The sequence below is a fragment of the Sceloporus undulatus genome, chromosome 2, assembly GCF_019175285.1.
Source record: "Sceloporus undulatus isolate JIND9_A2432 ecotype Alabama chromosome 2, SceUnd_v1.1, whole genome shotgun sequence".
NCBI lineage: Eukaryota > Metazoa > Chordata > Lepidosauria > Squamata > Phrynosomatidae > Sceloporus > Sceloporus undulatus.
The window spans coordinates 198,084,714-198,096,998 of record NC_056523.1 but is presented as its reverse complement, the minus strand read 5'-3'; the positions used below and the strand labels follow the sequence as shown (position 1 = coordinate 198,096,998).

General features: G+C 43.0%; 1 protein-coding gene across 2 annotated transcripts; it reads right to left on the bottom strand.

Moving 5' to 3' along the window:
* Positions 1–390: 390 nt before the first annotated feature.
* On the bottom strand, positions 391–10,900 carry TMEM205 (transmembrane protein 205). Of its 2 annotated transcripts, none has more exons than XM_042454901.1 (4): positions 10,797–10,900; positions 4,693–4,808; positions 3,459–3,622; positions 391–2,290 (listed from the first exon to the last, which is right to left on the bottom strand). In XM_042454901.1, exons 2-4 carry the CDS (start codon positions 4,790–4,792, stop codon positions 1,988–1,990), a joined length of 567 nt encoding a protein of 188 aa, XP_042310835.1. In that variant the 5' UTR covers positions 4,793–4,808; positions 10,797–10,900; the 3' UTR covers positions 391–1,987. The 2 variants fall into 2 exon arrangements, with proteins under 2 accessions (XP_042310835.1, XP_042310832.1); XM_042454898.1 differs by lacking the exon at positions 10,797–10,900 and adding an exon at positions 7,426–7,692.
* Between the last annotated feature and the right edge of the window lie 1,385 nt (positions 10,901–12,285).

Sequence of the window (12,285 nt, the reverse complement as noted above, 5' to 3'; positions counted from 1 at the left end):
GCAACCTGTTTTTGCAAAAAAAACCAAAAAACGTTTTGACCTCTGGATAGCCTGGAGAGCCACATGTGGACTACTAGCTGTACTTTGCCCAACCCTGCTTCAAATGCTCTAATAACTGTACTGATACTCTCGCTATCTTGGATATAATGAAAACAAACAAGTGCAGCTATTCTACAATATACACAATTCAAGCACTTGTTGCTTTTGTAAACTCCATTTAGGATTATGCTGAGTCTGGGACCTAACTCTTTCTCTCTTCCAATGCTCATTAAAATCTTTCCCAAGGAAAATCCTAGTCTTACAAAAGGTATGGTCAGTAAGTTCTTATCACAATAATCTCAAAAGAATATCATAACATAAGAATATTAGAAAAACTGCAGACTGCTCATCTTTCCAGAAAAAAATTGTTTATTGACGATTGCTTTGTACAGAAAGAGAAAGGAAAGAAAAAGATGGAAGAGCACAACAAACACACCCAGGCCAGTCTCATCAGTAAACAAGAGGGTTTATACGGTATACAGACCAAAGAACAAGACAGACAACTTCAAAAGCACGTTCTCCCATCTAGCAGTTAAACAAAGAGGGAAGCAAATGAAGTGAGCACTGACTAATGGACTGGATCTTGTACTGCATCAGAATTTGAGTATGATTTCCCACCTCTGCCTTCATTTCACTGCATGGAGCCAAGAGGTCACTCTTACTTTGAATCTAGAAAATGGAAATTAGGGCCTTGACTCCAAAGCTCCTGCAATAAGCAGCAAAAAGAAAGGTGATGACACAGTGACACATTCCCAGCTGTTTTGCCAAGAAGATACTAGGGCTTAAACTGCAGTTTATATAGGTTAAAAATAATCAACGTATTAAAAAGTATACAGCCATATATGCTAAGATATTCAGAAACTCTAAGGAGCCACAAGCAGTACAATCTATGTGTATATACTTAGCAATTCCACTGAGCTGAATGGGACTTGCTTCCATATTAGGGTTACTTCTGAAAGGTTTTAAGGAATCAATGACCAGGCTGTTCTTTTCATTTAATATGGCAAATAGTGGTGGTATGTGCCTTCAAGTCATATCTGACTTATGGCAACCCTATGATGAACTTACCCTAGGGTTTTCTTGGCAAGATTTGTTCAGACGTTTGTCATTGTCTTACCCTGAGGCTGAGAACATGCAACTTGTCTAAGGTCACCCAGTGGGTTTCATGGCTGAAAAGAGAATCAAACCCTGGTCTCCAGAAGCATAGTTCAATGCTCAAACCACTATGCCACACCAGCTCTTATGGCAAACAGTAGGGTGTCATAAAACATAAGGTTTCCAGAAAAAAGCCAGTAAGTTTTGTTTTTGCAACAGGAGTAAATGTTAACCTAACTTAGCACAGCCCAAACCAATTATTGGGTATAGTTTCATGGAATCTGGAGGGAAGGTGGCAGCCATAGATGGCTGTGGTCCATCATCTTTCACTACAATCCTCTGAAGGCATCCAGAGCATCTACTGAGTGCCATGTACAAGAGTATAATACTTGTAAGGAGATGTTTACAGCCACTGTTCTGTTCTGAACTTTTAGATTCATCCCTCACATAAATTGGTGCTGGGAAGAAGAACAGGGACTTCACTAGTGAGATATCTACCTGGCTGGAGGAAATACCAGTTGGCTGTTGGGGTGTTGCCAGCAGCCTGCTACAAAAACAGTACAAGCCCAAGGCAAACTTGATGCTGGGTGAAAGAACAGAGATTTCATTGGTGAGAGATCCATCTATCTGGAGAAAACACCAGTTGCCCTGCTGGTTTTACAAACAAATGGCTAAATCTTACCCCAGCCACTAATTTCAATCACATTGTCTGCAGGTTTCTCAAAGCGGATAAATTAAGGAGCATCAACCAGAACAAGGGCTGCAGTCAGTGATGCTTTCAGTTTTGTACTTTTAGAAAATAAATCCTTCAGTAAGAACAAGGAAAGATGGGAACAGAGGGGTAGAGTTCCACCTACAGACTGTCCAGGTGCATTGCTATAAAAGCCAAATTCACACCTGTGCAGACAACACAAGCCAGATTGCAGAGAGAGGACAGGCCGTGAAACTTGAAGAACTTCTGACGCAGGCTCCGATACTTAGCATCCTTTTCTTTCAGGAGCTGGTAAGCCTCCTTCTGGCTTGAGAGCCCCACTTCTGCCCCCAATCCGTGCTCCCTTTCAATCTCTTGCATCTTGAACATGGTCTTGGTGGTGACTTGGGAAAACCAGGAAACATTAGCCACAGTCAAGACGAGGCAAGCAAAAAAGAGCACAATCTACAGAGGAGACAAGAAGAAATCACTATCATTTCTAGAACACAAGATAAGGACTGTACAGTGCTTTCACTAGAAGATGGATCTGTGTTTCTCAATTTGGGATTTAAGTACAGTTTGGCATATTTCGTTCTAAATAGAATTATTATAGTATCATCATCACCATCTATATGTACAGTACCTTTCTCCCAGAGTGGAACCCAAGGTGGTTCACAAACCGCCATCTTTTTTGAAGGGACAAGAGTAAAAACAGACAGTGTACAACAGAACACAATAGCAAATGCAACATGAATACCCTCCACTAAAGGTTTAAAGCCTGCTCAAACAGAATACATTTATACTACCAGATTTACAATACTTCACAAATACAGTGAGCCCTTCACATTCTCTGAGGCTAGAGGTCCAGGACCCTCGTGAAAGTGGAAAAACTACAAATTAAAAAAACAACACCCTCCCCCCCTTTGAGAGAACACCTCTTTAGGAATCTTTAGATTCTCCAGCTCAACTTTGTAGTCAACATCTTCTGAAAGGACCTACAAATGTCTACAAATGTGTTATCTCTAAGAACCTCTAGGACTTCCAGTATGACATCTGGTGGACATTGACCACAGAGTTGCACTGGAGGACTAGAGATTCCTACAGAGAACATATTAATCAATTCCATAAATAATCAAATCTGCAAAAGTCAAAGTTGCAAATGTGGAGACATGACTGTCTGAAAAAGCTTCACAGCCTTTGTCAGGGCCCCACTCTCCCTCAGTGTGAAGGCAGGAGTTTTTGTGTGTGGGCATGTGTGTGAGAAAGAGTTTCCCAATCCAATCTGAAAGCCTTTTCAGCCCATCAAAGAAACACCCCTTTTAGCTCCTCTTCTTTCTCTTCTCAGTTAGATGTTAAAGCCTCTCCTCCAGCCCCAGGGAAGGTCCAGAGAGGTCCAGAGAAGGAGAGGCAGAAATGGCGTTTTCCCCTTTCCATCCTTTGTTATAGCCCCCTAAGTTTTATCCTTGACTTATCCACAGATCATATCAAAATCCATGATTTTTACCCTGAAACCTTGGTATAGGTAAGTAGTGCATTTCTTAATTATGTAAACAAGCAGTTCTTGTTCATATGCTGGTTGCCTACACCTGATCCCAAAATCTAGCAAAATTTTCAATCACCAATTGATACATACCTGGATAGTCTCCCTGGTATCCAGAAGCTCCCGTGGGTGGTATGTAGCAAAGATGGCAAGGTTCATGAAAGTGCAGCCAAGCAAGGTGTAGAAATAGAAAGGAAACAGTTTACTTTGTACCAGGCCAAAGGTATGCCGACTCACCCCTCGGAAAAGGACAAATCCTAGGAGAGAGAAGAGGTGCAGTTATAATAGGCAGACCAGGTTCTGTTACTTATGCCATGCAAGGATATTAGGATTTCATGAGGTTGGGCCAGATCTTGATAGCTAGGATTGCTGATCCATGGGTTATATACAAGACTCTGTGGTACTGGCAGACAAGCCTCTTGAACAACTGCCTGGGAGAAGTCTGGGAACTGTAGCCCAAAAAGTTAATTTCCCTAAGTTAGGCATGTACTTTGTGATTCGCTTTGGGTCCCTTTTTGGGAGAAAGTTGGCAAAAAATGAAATAAATAAATAAATAAAATATAGTAGCAGCACAAGAAAATAGGCTTGAATGCATGAGAGCAGGAGTGGGAAACAAGGGACTTTCCAGATGTTGCTGACCTGCAACCTCTATCAGCCCCAGCCAGTATAGCCAGAGGTACAGGGTGCTAGAGTTGCAGTCCAACAACATCTGGAGGGCCAAAAGTTGCTTTCTCAGGTGTTAGTCAGGCAGTGCAAATAATTCTGATAGAATCTGGGTTGAACCTATGTTGTTCACATGAATTTCGAATGCATCTGATTAAGTTTTGGGGGAGGACTGTCAATCCCCACCCTTAACCTAGGATAATTGATCTTAGGTCCCCCCCCCCCCCCCGAGTTTTCTAAAAGATTCGCATTGTCAGCTGTGTGAATAACTGATGCAAATAGACCCAGGATAAAACTCTACATGCCTTGAACATGTTTCAAATACATCCACATCATTGACTCTATCTTTATTTGTAGTGCTGACACATCTGAGCAACAGAACATGCAGATATGTGCCGAAATGCGGTTCTGATTTAAAAAAAAATAGTGTGCACAACAAAACCAGAATGCATGAATGAAATTTTTCACATAGCTGGGCTAGAAAAAAAACAATGTTTAAATGACCCTTCAAGTATTAGAGAAAGAGATCTAAGGAGGGCTCACAACATATCCCACAGAAAGTCTTTGGCCCTGCCGCATCCCATCACCCTTCTTAAATATACCCTTTGGGTTTAGGATTGGTTAGAAATCTGAGTGAGCCTTCTCTCTACATAAACAAATGTACCGGCAATAAATGTCACCCATATCTGCATCCCCCAGGCTGTAGAGAGGATAAAAAGCTGGATGACTTTGATAAGGCTGCTTGGCTCGCCTTCGGTTACCATCTTGGCAGCAAGAGACCTGGAAGTGGACAGAAAGGAACAAGAACTGAGAACAAAAAGGCATCCTTAAGAGACTCCACAAAACTGTTTGCACTCTCGCTTCCTACACTTATTTAGGCCTGAATCATATTGGTAATCTCAACCATAGCAGATCCATTGGATCAGCTGTTGAATAGTGAGTCGACACTCATGTGAATTCTTCTGAATCAATAGGTCTATTCTAGGTTGGACTACCAAGAGGTTTTGGGCAATGGGTCAATGACAGGCTGAGTGCAGTACAGAAGACACCTGGATTTTGCCAAAAGGATTGATAGTGACAGGCCATCCTAGGGGGTCTGCTGGCATGCTGTTCATAGAGGGATGGCCAGTGATAGAAATCCACAGGGTGAGAAGAGACTCACTCACATAGGATAAAGCAGCCCCTTTCCTTTCTTTCAGAAAGAAATATGAAACAAATAAAACATAAATGACTCTGGAGACCAGAGCCCAACTCCCAGGTCGGCCATGAAACCCACTGAATGATCTTGGGCAAGTCACACTCTCGCAGCCTCAGAGGAAGGCCATGACAAACCTCCTCTGAACAAATCTTGCCAAGAAAATCCCATGATAGGTTCACCTATGGTCGCCATAAGTCGGAAACAATTTGAAGGCACACAACGACAAAACATAAACGTTGTGGTCATGAACAGAAACAATGCAAGGGGAAGGGAACCAGTCAGTCCAATCTTGTCTTTTGACAACCTCTGCAGAATACTGCCATAGTCCCTTTTGACAAAATCCCATCATGGAATCTGTGTCTTTCTCTTCCTCCTACCTGCCCGAAAGCAATACCTGATCTGATCATATCATATTTTAATAGCATTAAAATTATACAATTCAGAAAAAGTATTGGAGAACCAATACTCTGCCTCCTTGAGAGAGTTTATATCAACAGCTGGTAGAAGGAGATAAGGGAGTGGGAGAGGCAGGCAGGCTCAACCCAGGAGTCAAATGCAGGGCAATCCCACAAGAATGAACACAAAACAGCCATGAGACTGGTTTGAATTTTATTTCAACCGTGAACCTACTAAATAGACTTATTTTGCTGCTTGAAGAACAGCAACAAAGGGTGTCCTCCACTCATCCAGGTCAAGGTACACAGTATTCAAAGCCAGGTTATTGTGAAACGTGAGTCAGATACTCCCACAGCAACCTCTCCTCGTCCCTGGCAGTAAAACAGCAAGTTAAATAACAATTTGATATCTTTCCAGGACAGAAAAATGTGCCACAGGGCAGCCACCACACTTTTTCTCAAGAGTGAGCTAAGTACAACCCAATAGGTGTTGTTGAAGGACTACTCCTAGCAGCTCTAAGCAGCATAGCCCAATGGGGAAGACGGCTGGAAGTTAAAGTCCAACAACATCCAAAGATCCATCTTTTGCCCATCTGTATTGTACCTAATGTGGGGTCGCCATCCTCCCCCAACGTTATTTATTCCCATATACTGCACAGTCAGCCCTCTTTTTATCCACGGACTCGAGCATCAAGCATTAAAAAAAGTATAAATTCCAAATAGCAAATCTTGATTTTCCATTTTATATAAGGGACACCATTTTGCTCTGACATTATGTGTAATGGGATTTCCACGAATTTGTTATCCACGGGGGATCCTGGAACCAAACCCCAGTGGATAACAAAGTCCCACTGTATGAGGACAATAAGACTGACTACCTCTACATAGTACAGCATCATCCAAAATTCAGAAGACAGTGATACCTTTATTGGGACAACAAAAATGCTCATTATAAATGTTGTATGTTTTCGAAGCACCACTGGCTTCTGATACAGGGAAACAAAAAATTGACAATGTTAGCCCTAGCCCTGCATTTGCTCAAGCTGTTGTGGTTGTTATGCTCAGTTCAGTTGGTACCAAAGGGCTTTTATTCAGGTGGGCTTCTCCTTCTGGCCATGTGGGTACTGGGAGATTCAGTCCAGGAAACAAACTAAATTCTTAGTTTTTGTGGGTTTTTCGAGCTATGTGGCCATGTTCTAGAAGAGTTTATTCCTGACGTTTCGCCAGCATCTGTGGCAGGCATCTTCCGCGAATGCCAGCCACAGATGCTGGTGAAACGTCCGGAATTCAACTTCTTCTAGAACATGGCCACATAGCCCAAAAATCCCACAAAAAACTATGAAAACTTTCGACTTCAAACTAAATTCTCTTTGCAAGACAAAAACCTACTGGCTTTGAGATTCAGTTTGTCTCAAATCCTTCGCACGCACAGGGTATGTGAAGCAGATTTCACAATCCAAAGTGCTTCACAGCTAGTATTAAATCCCACTGAAAGTGATGTGATTCACATGCAAAAGTGTGTGTGTGTATGTGTGTGTGTGTAGCCCACAGCTGCCCGGGAAAGCCAGTCATCCTAGAAATCCTTGGCCAGCCCCCTCACTCTTTCCTCTCAAGGGAGCTCAGAGCCAGAGATATGCCGCTTGATCAACAACAATTTGGGATTCAAACACTCCTTCTTTAATTCTTGGCTCATTCCCAGTTCAATCAGATTATGCAAGTTCACCGGAAGTCAGCCCTTACTCCATGCAAGTGCAACAGGACACCAACCCAAAGTGAATGCAGATGCAAAGCTCAGTAAAATTACTTTTGTGTTTGATGAGAACGCCCTGCATTCTCACAGCTCCCCGGGAAATTTGGCAGAGTTATTGTCCAAAATAATAATTCTTCCCAGAGCTGGGATGGTTGCTGCTTTCCTCCTCCTCTTCCTTCATCTCCTGAAGTGGGAAACCAAGCACTTCTCATCTCCCCACATTCTTTGTTGTTGTTGTAAGTTACTGTCAAGTTGACCCAACTCATGGTCATCCTGTGGATGAGACATCTCCCGTCCTCAACTGCTCTGCTTAACATATATACTCAAATATAAGTCAACCTCATGTATAAGTCAAGGGCAAGTTTGGGGGCCAAAAGTATGGATTTTGCTATGACTCGTGGATAAGTAGAAGGTGAAATTTAGGGGCACACAGCAAAGGATCTAAAGCAGTGATTCCCAAACTGTGTCCTTTAAGGGATTTGGGACTTCAGCTCCCAGAATCTCAGACTATTGGTCAACATGGCTGACGCTTCTGGGAGCTAATGTTCAAAATCTTTTAAAGGGCACAGTTTGGGGGCCGCTTTCCTAAATGATAAAGCAAAGCAAAACAATGTCAAAGAACTTACAAAATTTTAGCAGACATAACTCTTAAGACTGGATGGATGAGAGAGTAGAAGGGGTCAGTGCTTCACATATTATACTCTTACTTTCCACCAGGAGATGGTTCCTTCTTTTAAATAAGACGTAAGATACAGTACTTACATTGACCCATGGATTAGTCAATTCAGCTTTTTTGGGTTAGTTTTTTGACCTAAATTTCTAGACTTACACATAAGTATATACAGTAGGTCCTGAAAATTCATGCCCATGATCTCCTCTTCCTCTCTTTCTACTACCTTCAATCTTTCCTAGCATTATTGTCTTTTTCCAATGAGTCTTGCCACCTCAACTTGATTATCTTGGCTTCCATAGAGATTTCAGGCTTGATCTGCTCTAGGACACATCTGTTTGTCTTTTTGGCCACCCTTGGTATCCTCAGCACTCTTCTCCAGCACATTTCAAATGAGTACATAGAGAGATCTTTGAGGCTAACTGAAAGAAATTGGCAGCATGAGCTTTCATGAGCTCAGATGCATCTGAGGAAGTAGAATGACGTCTACGAAAGCTCATGCTGCCAATTTCTTTCTTTCAGTTAGTCTCAAAGGTGCTACAAGATCTCTCTACATACTGATTTGACAGACTAACACGGCTATATCTTTGAATTCTACTACATTTCAAATGAGCTGATTTTCTTCTTATCCGCATTCTTCACTGTCCAGCTCTCACATCCGTACACGGTAATAGGGAATACAAATGGCTTGGACAACTCTTTGGACCCCTGTCTTTCCATATTATTTTCTTATAAGCAGCCATTACTATATATGGAGGTGAGAGCTAGAGAGTGAAGAAAGCAGATGGGAAGAAAATCAATTCTTTCAAGATGTGGTGTCAATCAGCATCATTTCTACAGTGTAGATGCATGTTTATTGTAGCCAGCATGGTGTAGTGGTTTGAGCGCTGGACTAGGACTCTGGAGACCAAGGTTCAAATCTCTTCCCGGCCATATAAACCCACTGGGTGACCCTGAGCAAGTCACACTGTCTCAGCCTCTGAGAGGATGGCAAGGGCAAACCCCTCTGAAGAAACCTGCCAAAAAAACCTGTGATAGGTTCGCTTTAGAATTACCATAAATCAATAAACAACAACTACAAAGATGCACTTTTAAAGGGGCTGGGATGGAGGTTTTCAAGACCCATGGAGTGGGCAAAAGGTCACTAAGGAAGAGAGAAGATCTTTTAAAAGCCGCAAGTAAGGGAGGAGGAGAGACTTTCCTCCTTTCAGCCAAAGAAGGGAAGCTCCTCCAAAATAATGCAATATTTGGCAAATGTAAGTACTGTAAGTGTGTAAGCACCCTTTTAAATACTGTAGTGTAAATCCTGGGATTGGTAGTTTTCCAAGTTCTTTTGCCTTCTTCGCCAAAGCGTAAGCCTGTGCCTAACAAAACTGCAGATCCCAGATTCTGTAGGATGGATGGATGGAGCCATGACAGTTAAAACTGGTGTCCAAAAACTGCAGTATTTCTACAGTGTAGATGCACTTTTAAAGGGGGCTCAGAGGGAGGAGCACTAATGCAATCTGGAAGTACGGGGATTGATAGTTCTCCAAGGTCTATTTGCCTTCTCTGTGCCTGTGCCTCACAAAACTATAGATCCCTGGATTCTGTAGGAGGGAACCGTGGCTCTTAAAGCAGTGTCCAAAAACTTAAGGAATGTATATTGCTGCATGTTGTATGGGACACAATTGAATGGGTTTTTGTGTGGTGTGTGTGTGTGTTGTTGTTGTTGTTGTTGTATAATTTGTTATAATTTCTGTGTTAAAATTAATAAAAGATTTTTTTTTAAAAAAATTGTCCAAAAACTTCATTATTTCTACAGTGCAGATACACCTTTAAAGGGGGCTTAGAAGGAGGAGCGCTGATGCAACCAGGCACCACGGGGACTGATAGTTTGCCAACGTCCTTCGCCTTCTCGGTGCCCTCACAAAACTACAGATTCTGCAAAATGGAAGTGGACAGCACTGCGTCTTTTAGTGGTGTCCAAAGACTGCATTCCTGTATTTCTACACTGTAGATGCACCTTTAAAGGGGGCTTGCAGTGCAACCTGGCACTGATAGTTTTCCAAGTGCCCTCACAAAACTACAAATCCTAGGCTTGTACAGCACAGCATTGTATAGTGGTGCCCCAAAACTGCATTCCTGTATTTCTATAATGTAGATGCATCTTTAAATGAGGCTTGGAGGGAGGAGTACTAATGCAACCTGTCACTGATAGTTTCCCAAGGTCCTTCGCCTTTTCTGTGCCCTTAGAAAACTCCAAATCCCAGGCTTGTACAGCACAGTATTTTGTAGTGGTGCCCAAAGACTGCATTCTTGTATTTCTGTCGTGTAGATGCACCATTAAAGTGGGCTTGGAGTGCAACCTGGCACTGATGGTTTTCCAAGTGCCCTCACAAAACTACAAATCCCAGGCTTGTACAGCCCAGCCTTTTGTACTGGTGCCTAAAGACTGCGCACCTTATTTCTACAGTGGAGATGCACCTTCAAAGGGGGCTTGGGGGGAGGAGTACTAAATTCTAATGCAACCTGTCACTGATAGTTTCCCAAGGTCCTTCGCCTTTTCCTTGCCCTCAGAAAACTACCAATCCCAGGCTTGTACAGCACAGCATTTTACAGTGGAGTCCAGAAAACTGCATTATTATTTCTGCAAGAAGGGAAGATACCCCCTTTAAAGAAAGGGGGGCTTGCATGCAACTAGACCCCTTCCTCCACTCCTTGCATTGCAGAAAGCATGCCCCCTGCATCCCAAAAGAAACCCAGCAGCACCCACCTCCTGCTTCCTGTCTCTGCTCAGCAGCACCAGCGCAGTAGTGAGCGCTTGAGTCCCGCCCCAATCAGCTGAAAGGAGGCTGGATTGGGGCGACGTCATCAAAGGAGGCGTGGCCTGAAGGGACCACGCCCCTTTGTTGCACCTGGCCAGAGGAGGAGGAGCCAGGTGTCTCACCTGGAGCTGGAGGCCAGCAGGTGGAGGCAGAGAGAGGGGGCTCCCAGGGGGATGGAGGCCCTGGAAGGGAGGCTCTTGGCCCCAAAGGTAGAGACAAGAGGAAGGGAGGGAGGGCACAGAGACTCCCCCCCAAGGCATGTCCTCCTTTTCCCGGACTCCTGTCCTCCTTTTCAGCCCTCTTCTCTCAGAGTGGCTTACAATTATTATTATTATTATTATTATTATTATTATTATTATTATTATTTAGATGCTTCCCTGCCCTCAGGCTTACAATCTAAAAAAAAATCAAACTTTGAATTTTCTCTTTTACATAAAGGACAGCCTTTCACTATGCCATTGTATTTAATGGGACTTGAGAATGCACAATAATGCAAACGAACATTATACACAAGACATCACAAGGAAACCTATATAACATACTAAGGAACAGGCAACATACTTTTCTTTCTTAAAAAAACAAACAAAATGGCCTCCCTTTTTCTTGAGCCTCCCTCAGAAGCATGGGTTGGGATTTTGGTTTTGGAGCTCTTCTTTGGGAATGTCCTCCTTGAATGTCCTCCATTTGCCGGTGTCTGGTCTTCTGATGCTTTTCCAGGACGTGTCCTCCATTGCAGCCCTCTCTCCAGGAAGAATTCTAAAATAAGATCCTCCCTTCCCTGGAAATGCCTTTCATTTCCTTCTTCTGTCCAGGGGGGATTCCAAAAGGTCCTCCTTTTCCAGGACACATCCTCCATTTCAACCTTCTATCTAGGAGGAAGTCCTAAAGGTCCTCCTTTTCCAGGACGCACCCTCCATTTCAGCCTTCAATGCAGGAGGCATTCCAAAAGGTCCTCCTTTTCCAGGACAAATCCTCCATTTCAGCCTTCTATGCAGGAAGCATTCCAAAAGGTCCTCCTTTTCCAGGACGAATCCTCCATTTCAACCTTCTGTCCAGGAGGCATTCCAAAAGGTCCTCCCTTTTGAGCATCACACATTGCTATTTGGAGCTTTTCTTTGGGAACGGCCTCCCTTTTTCTTGTAGGTCTTCTATTTGGCAGTGCCTAGTCCTCAGGGTGACCAGGTGTCCTCCTTTTCCAGGACGTGGCCTCCATGTCTGCCTTCTGTCCAGGAGGAATTCCAAAAGGTCCTCCCTTTTGAGCATCACTTATTTTAAAGTTTTATACTGTATTATTAAATTCTACAGTGCTTTACTAATGCTTAGTGCAAAGTCAAATTTAACAGGATAAAATGTTAAAATAAGTGTCTAGGGCTGTAGTGGTTTGAGTGTTGGGAGTTCTGCTTCACTAATACTACTTGGAATACTACTTTACTACTA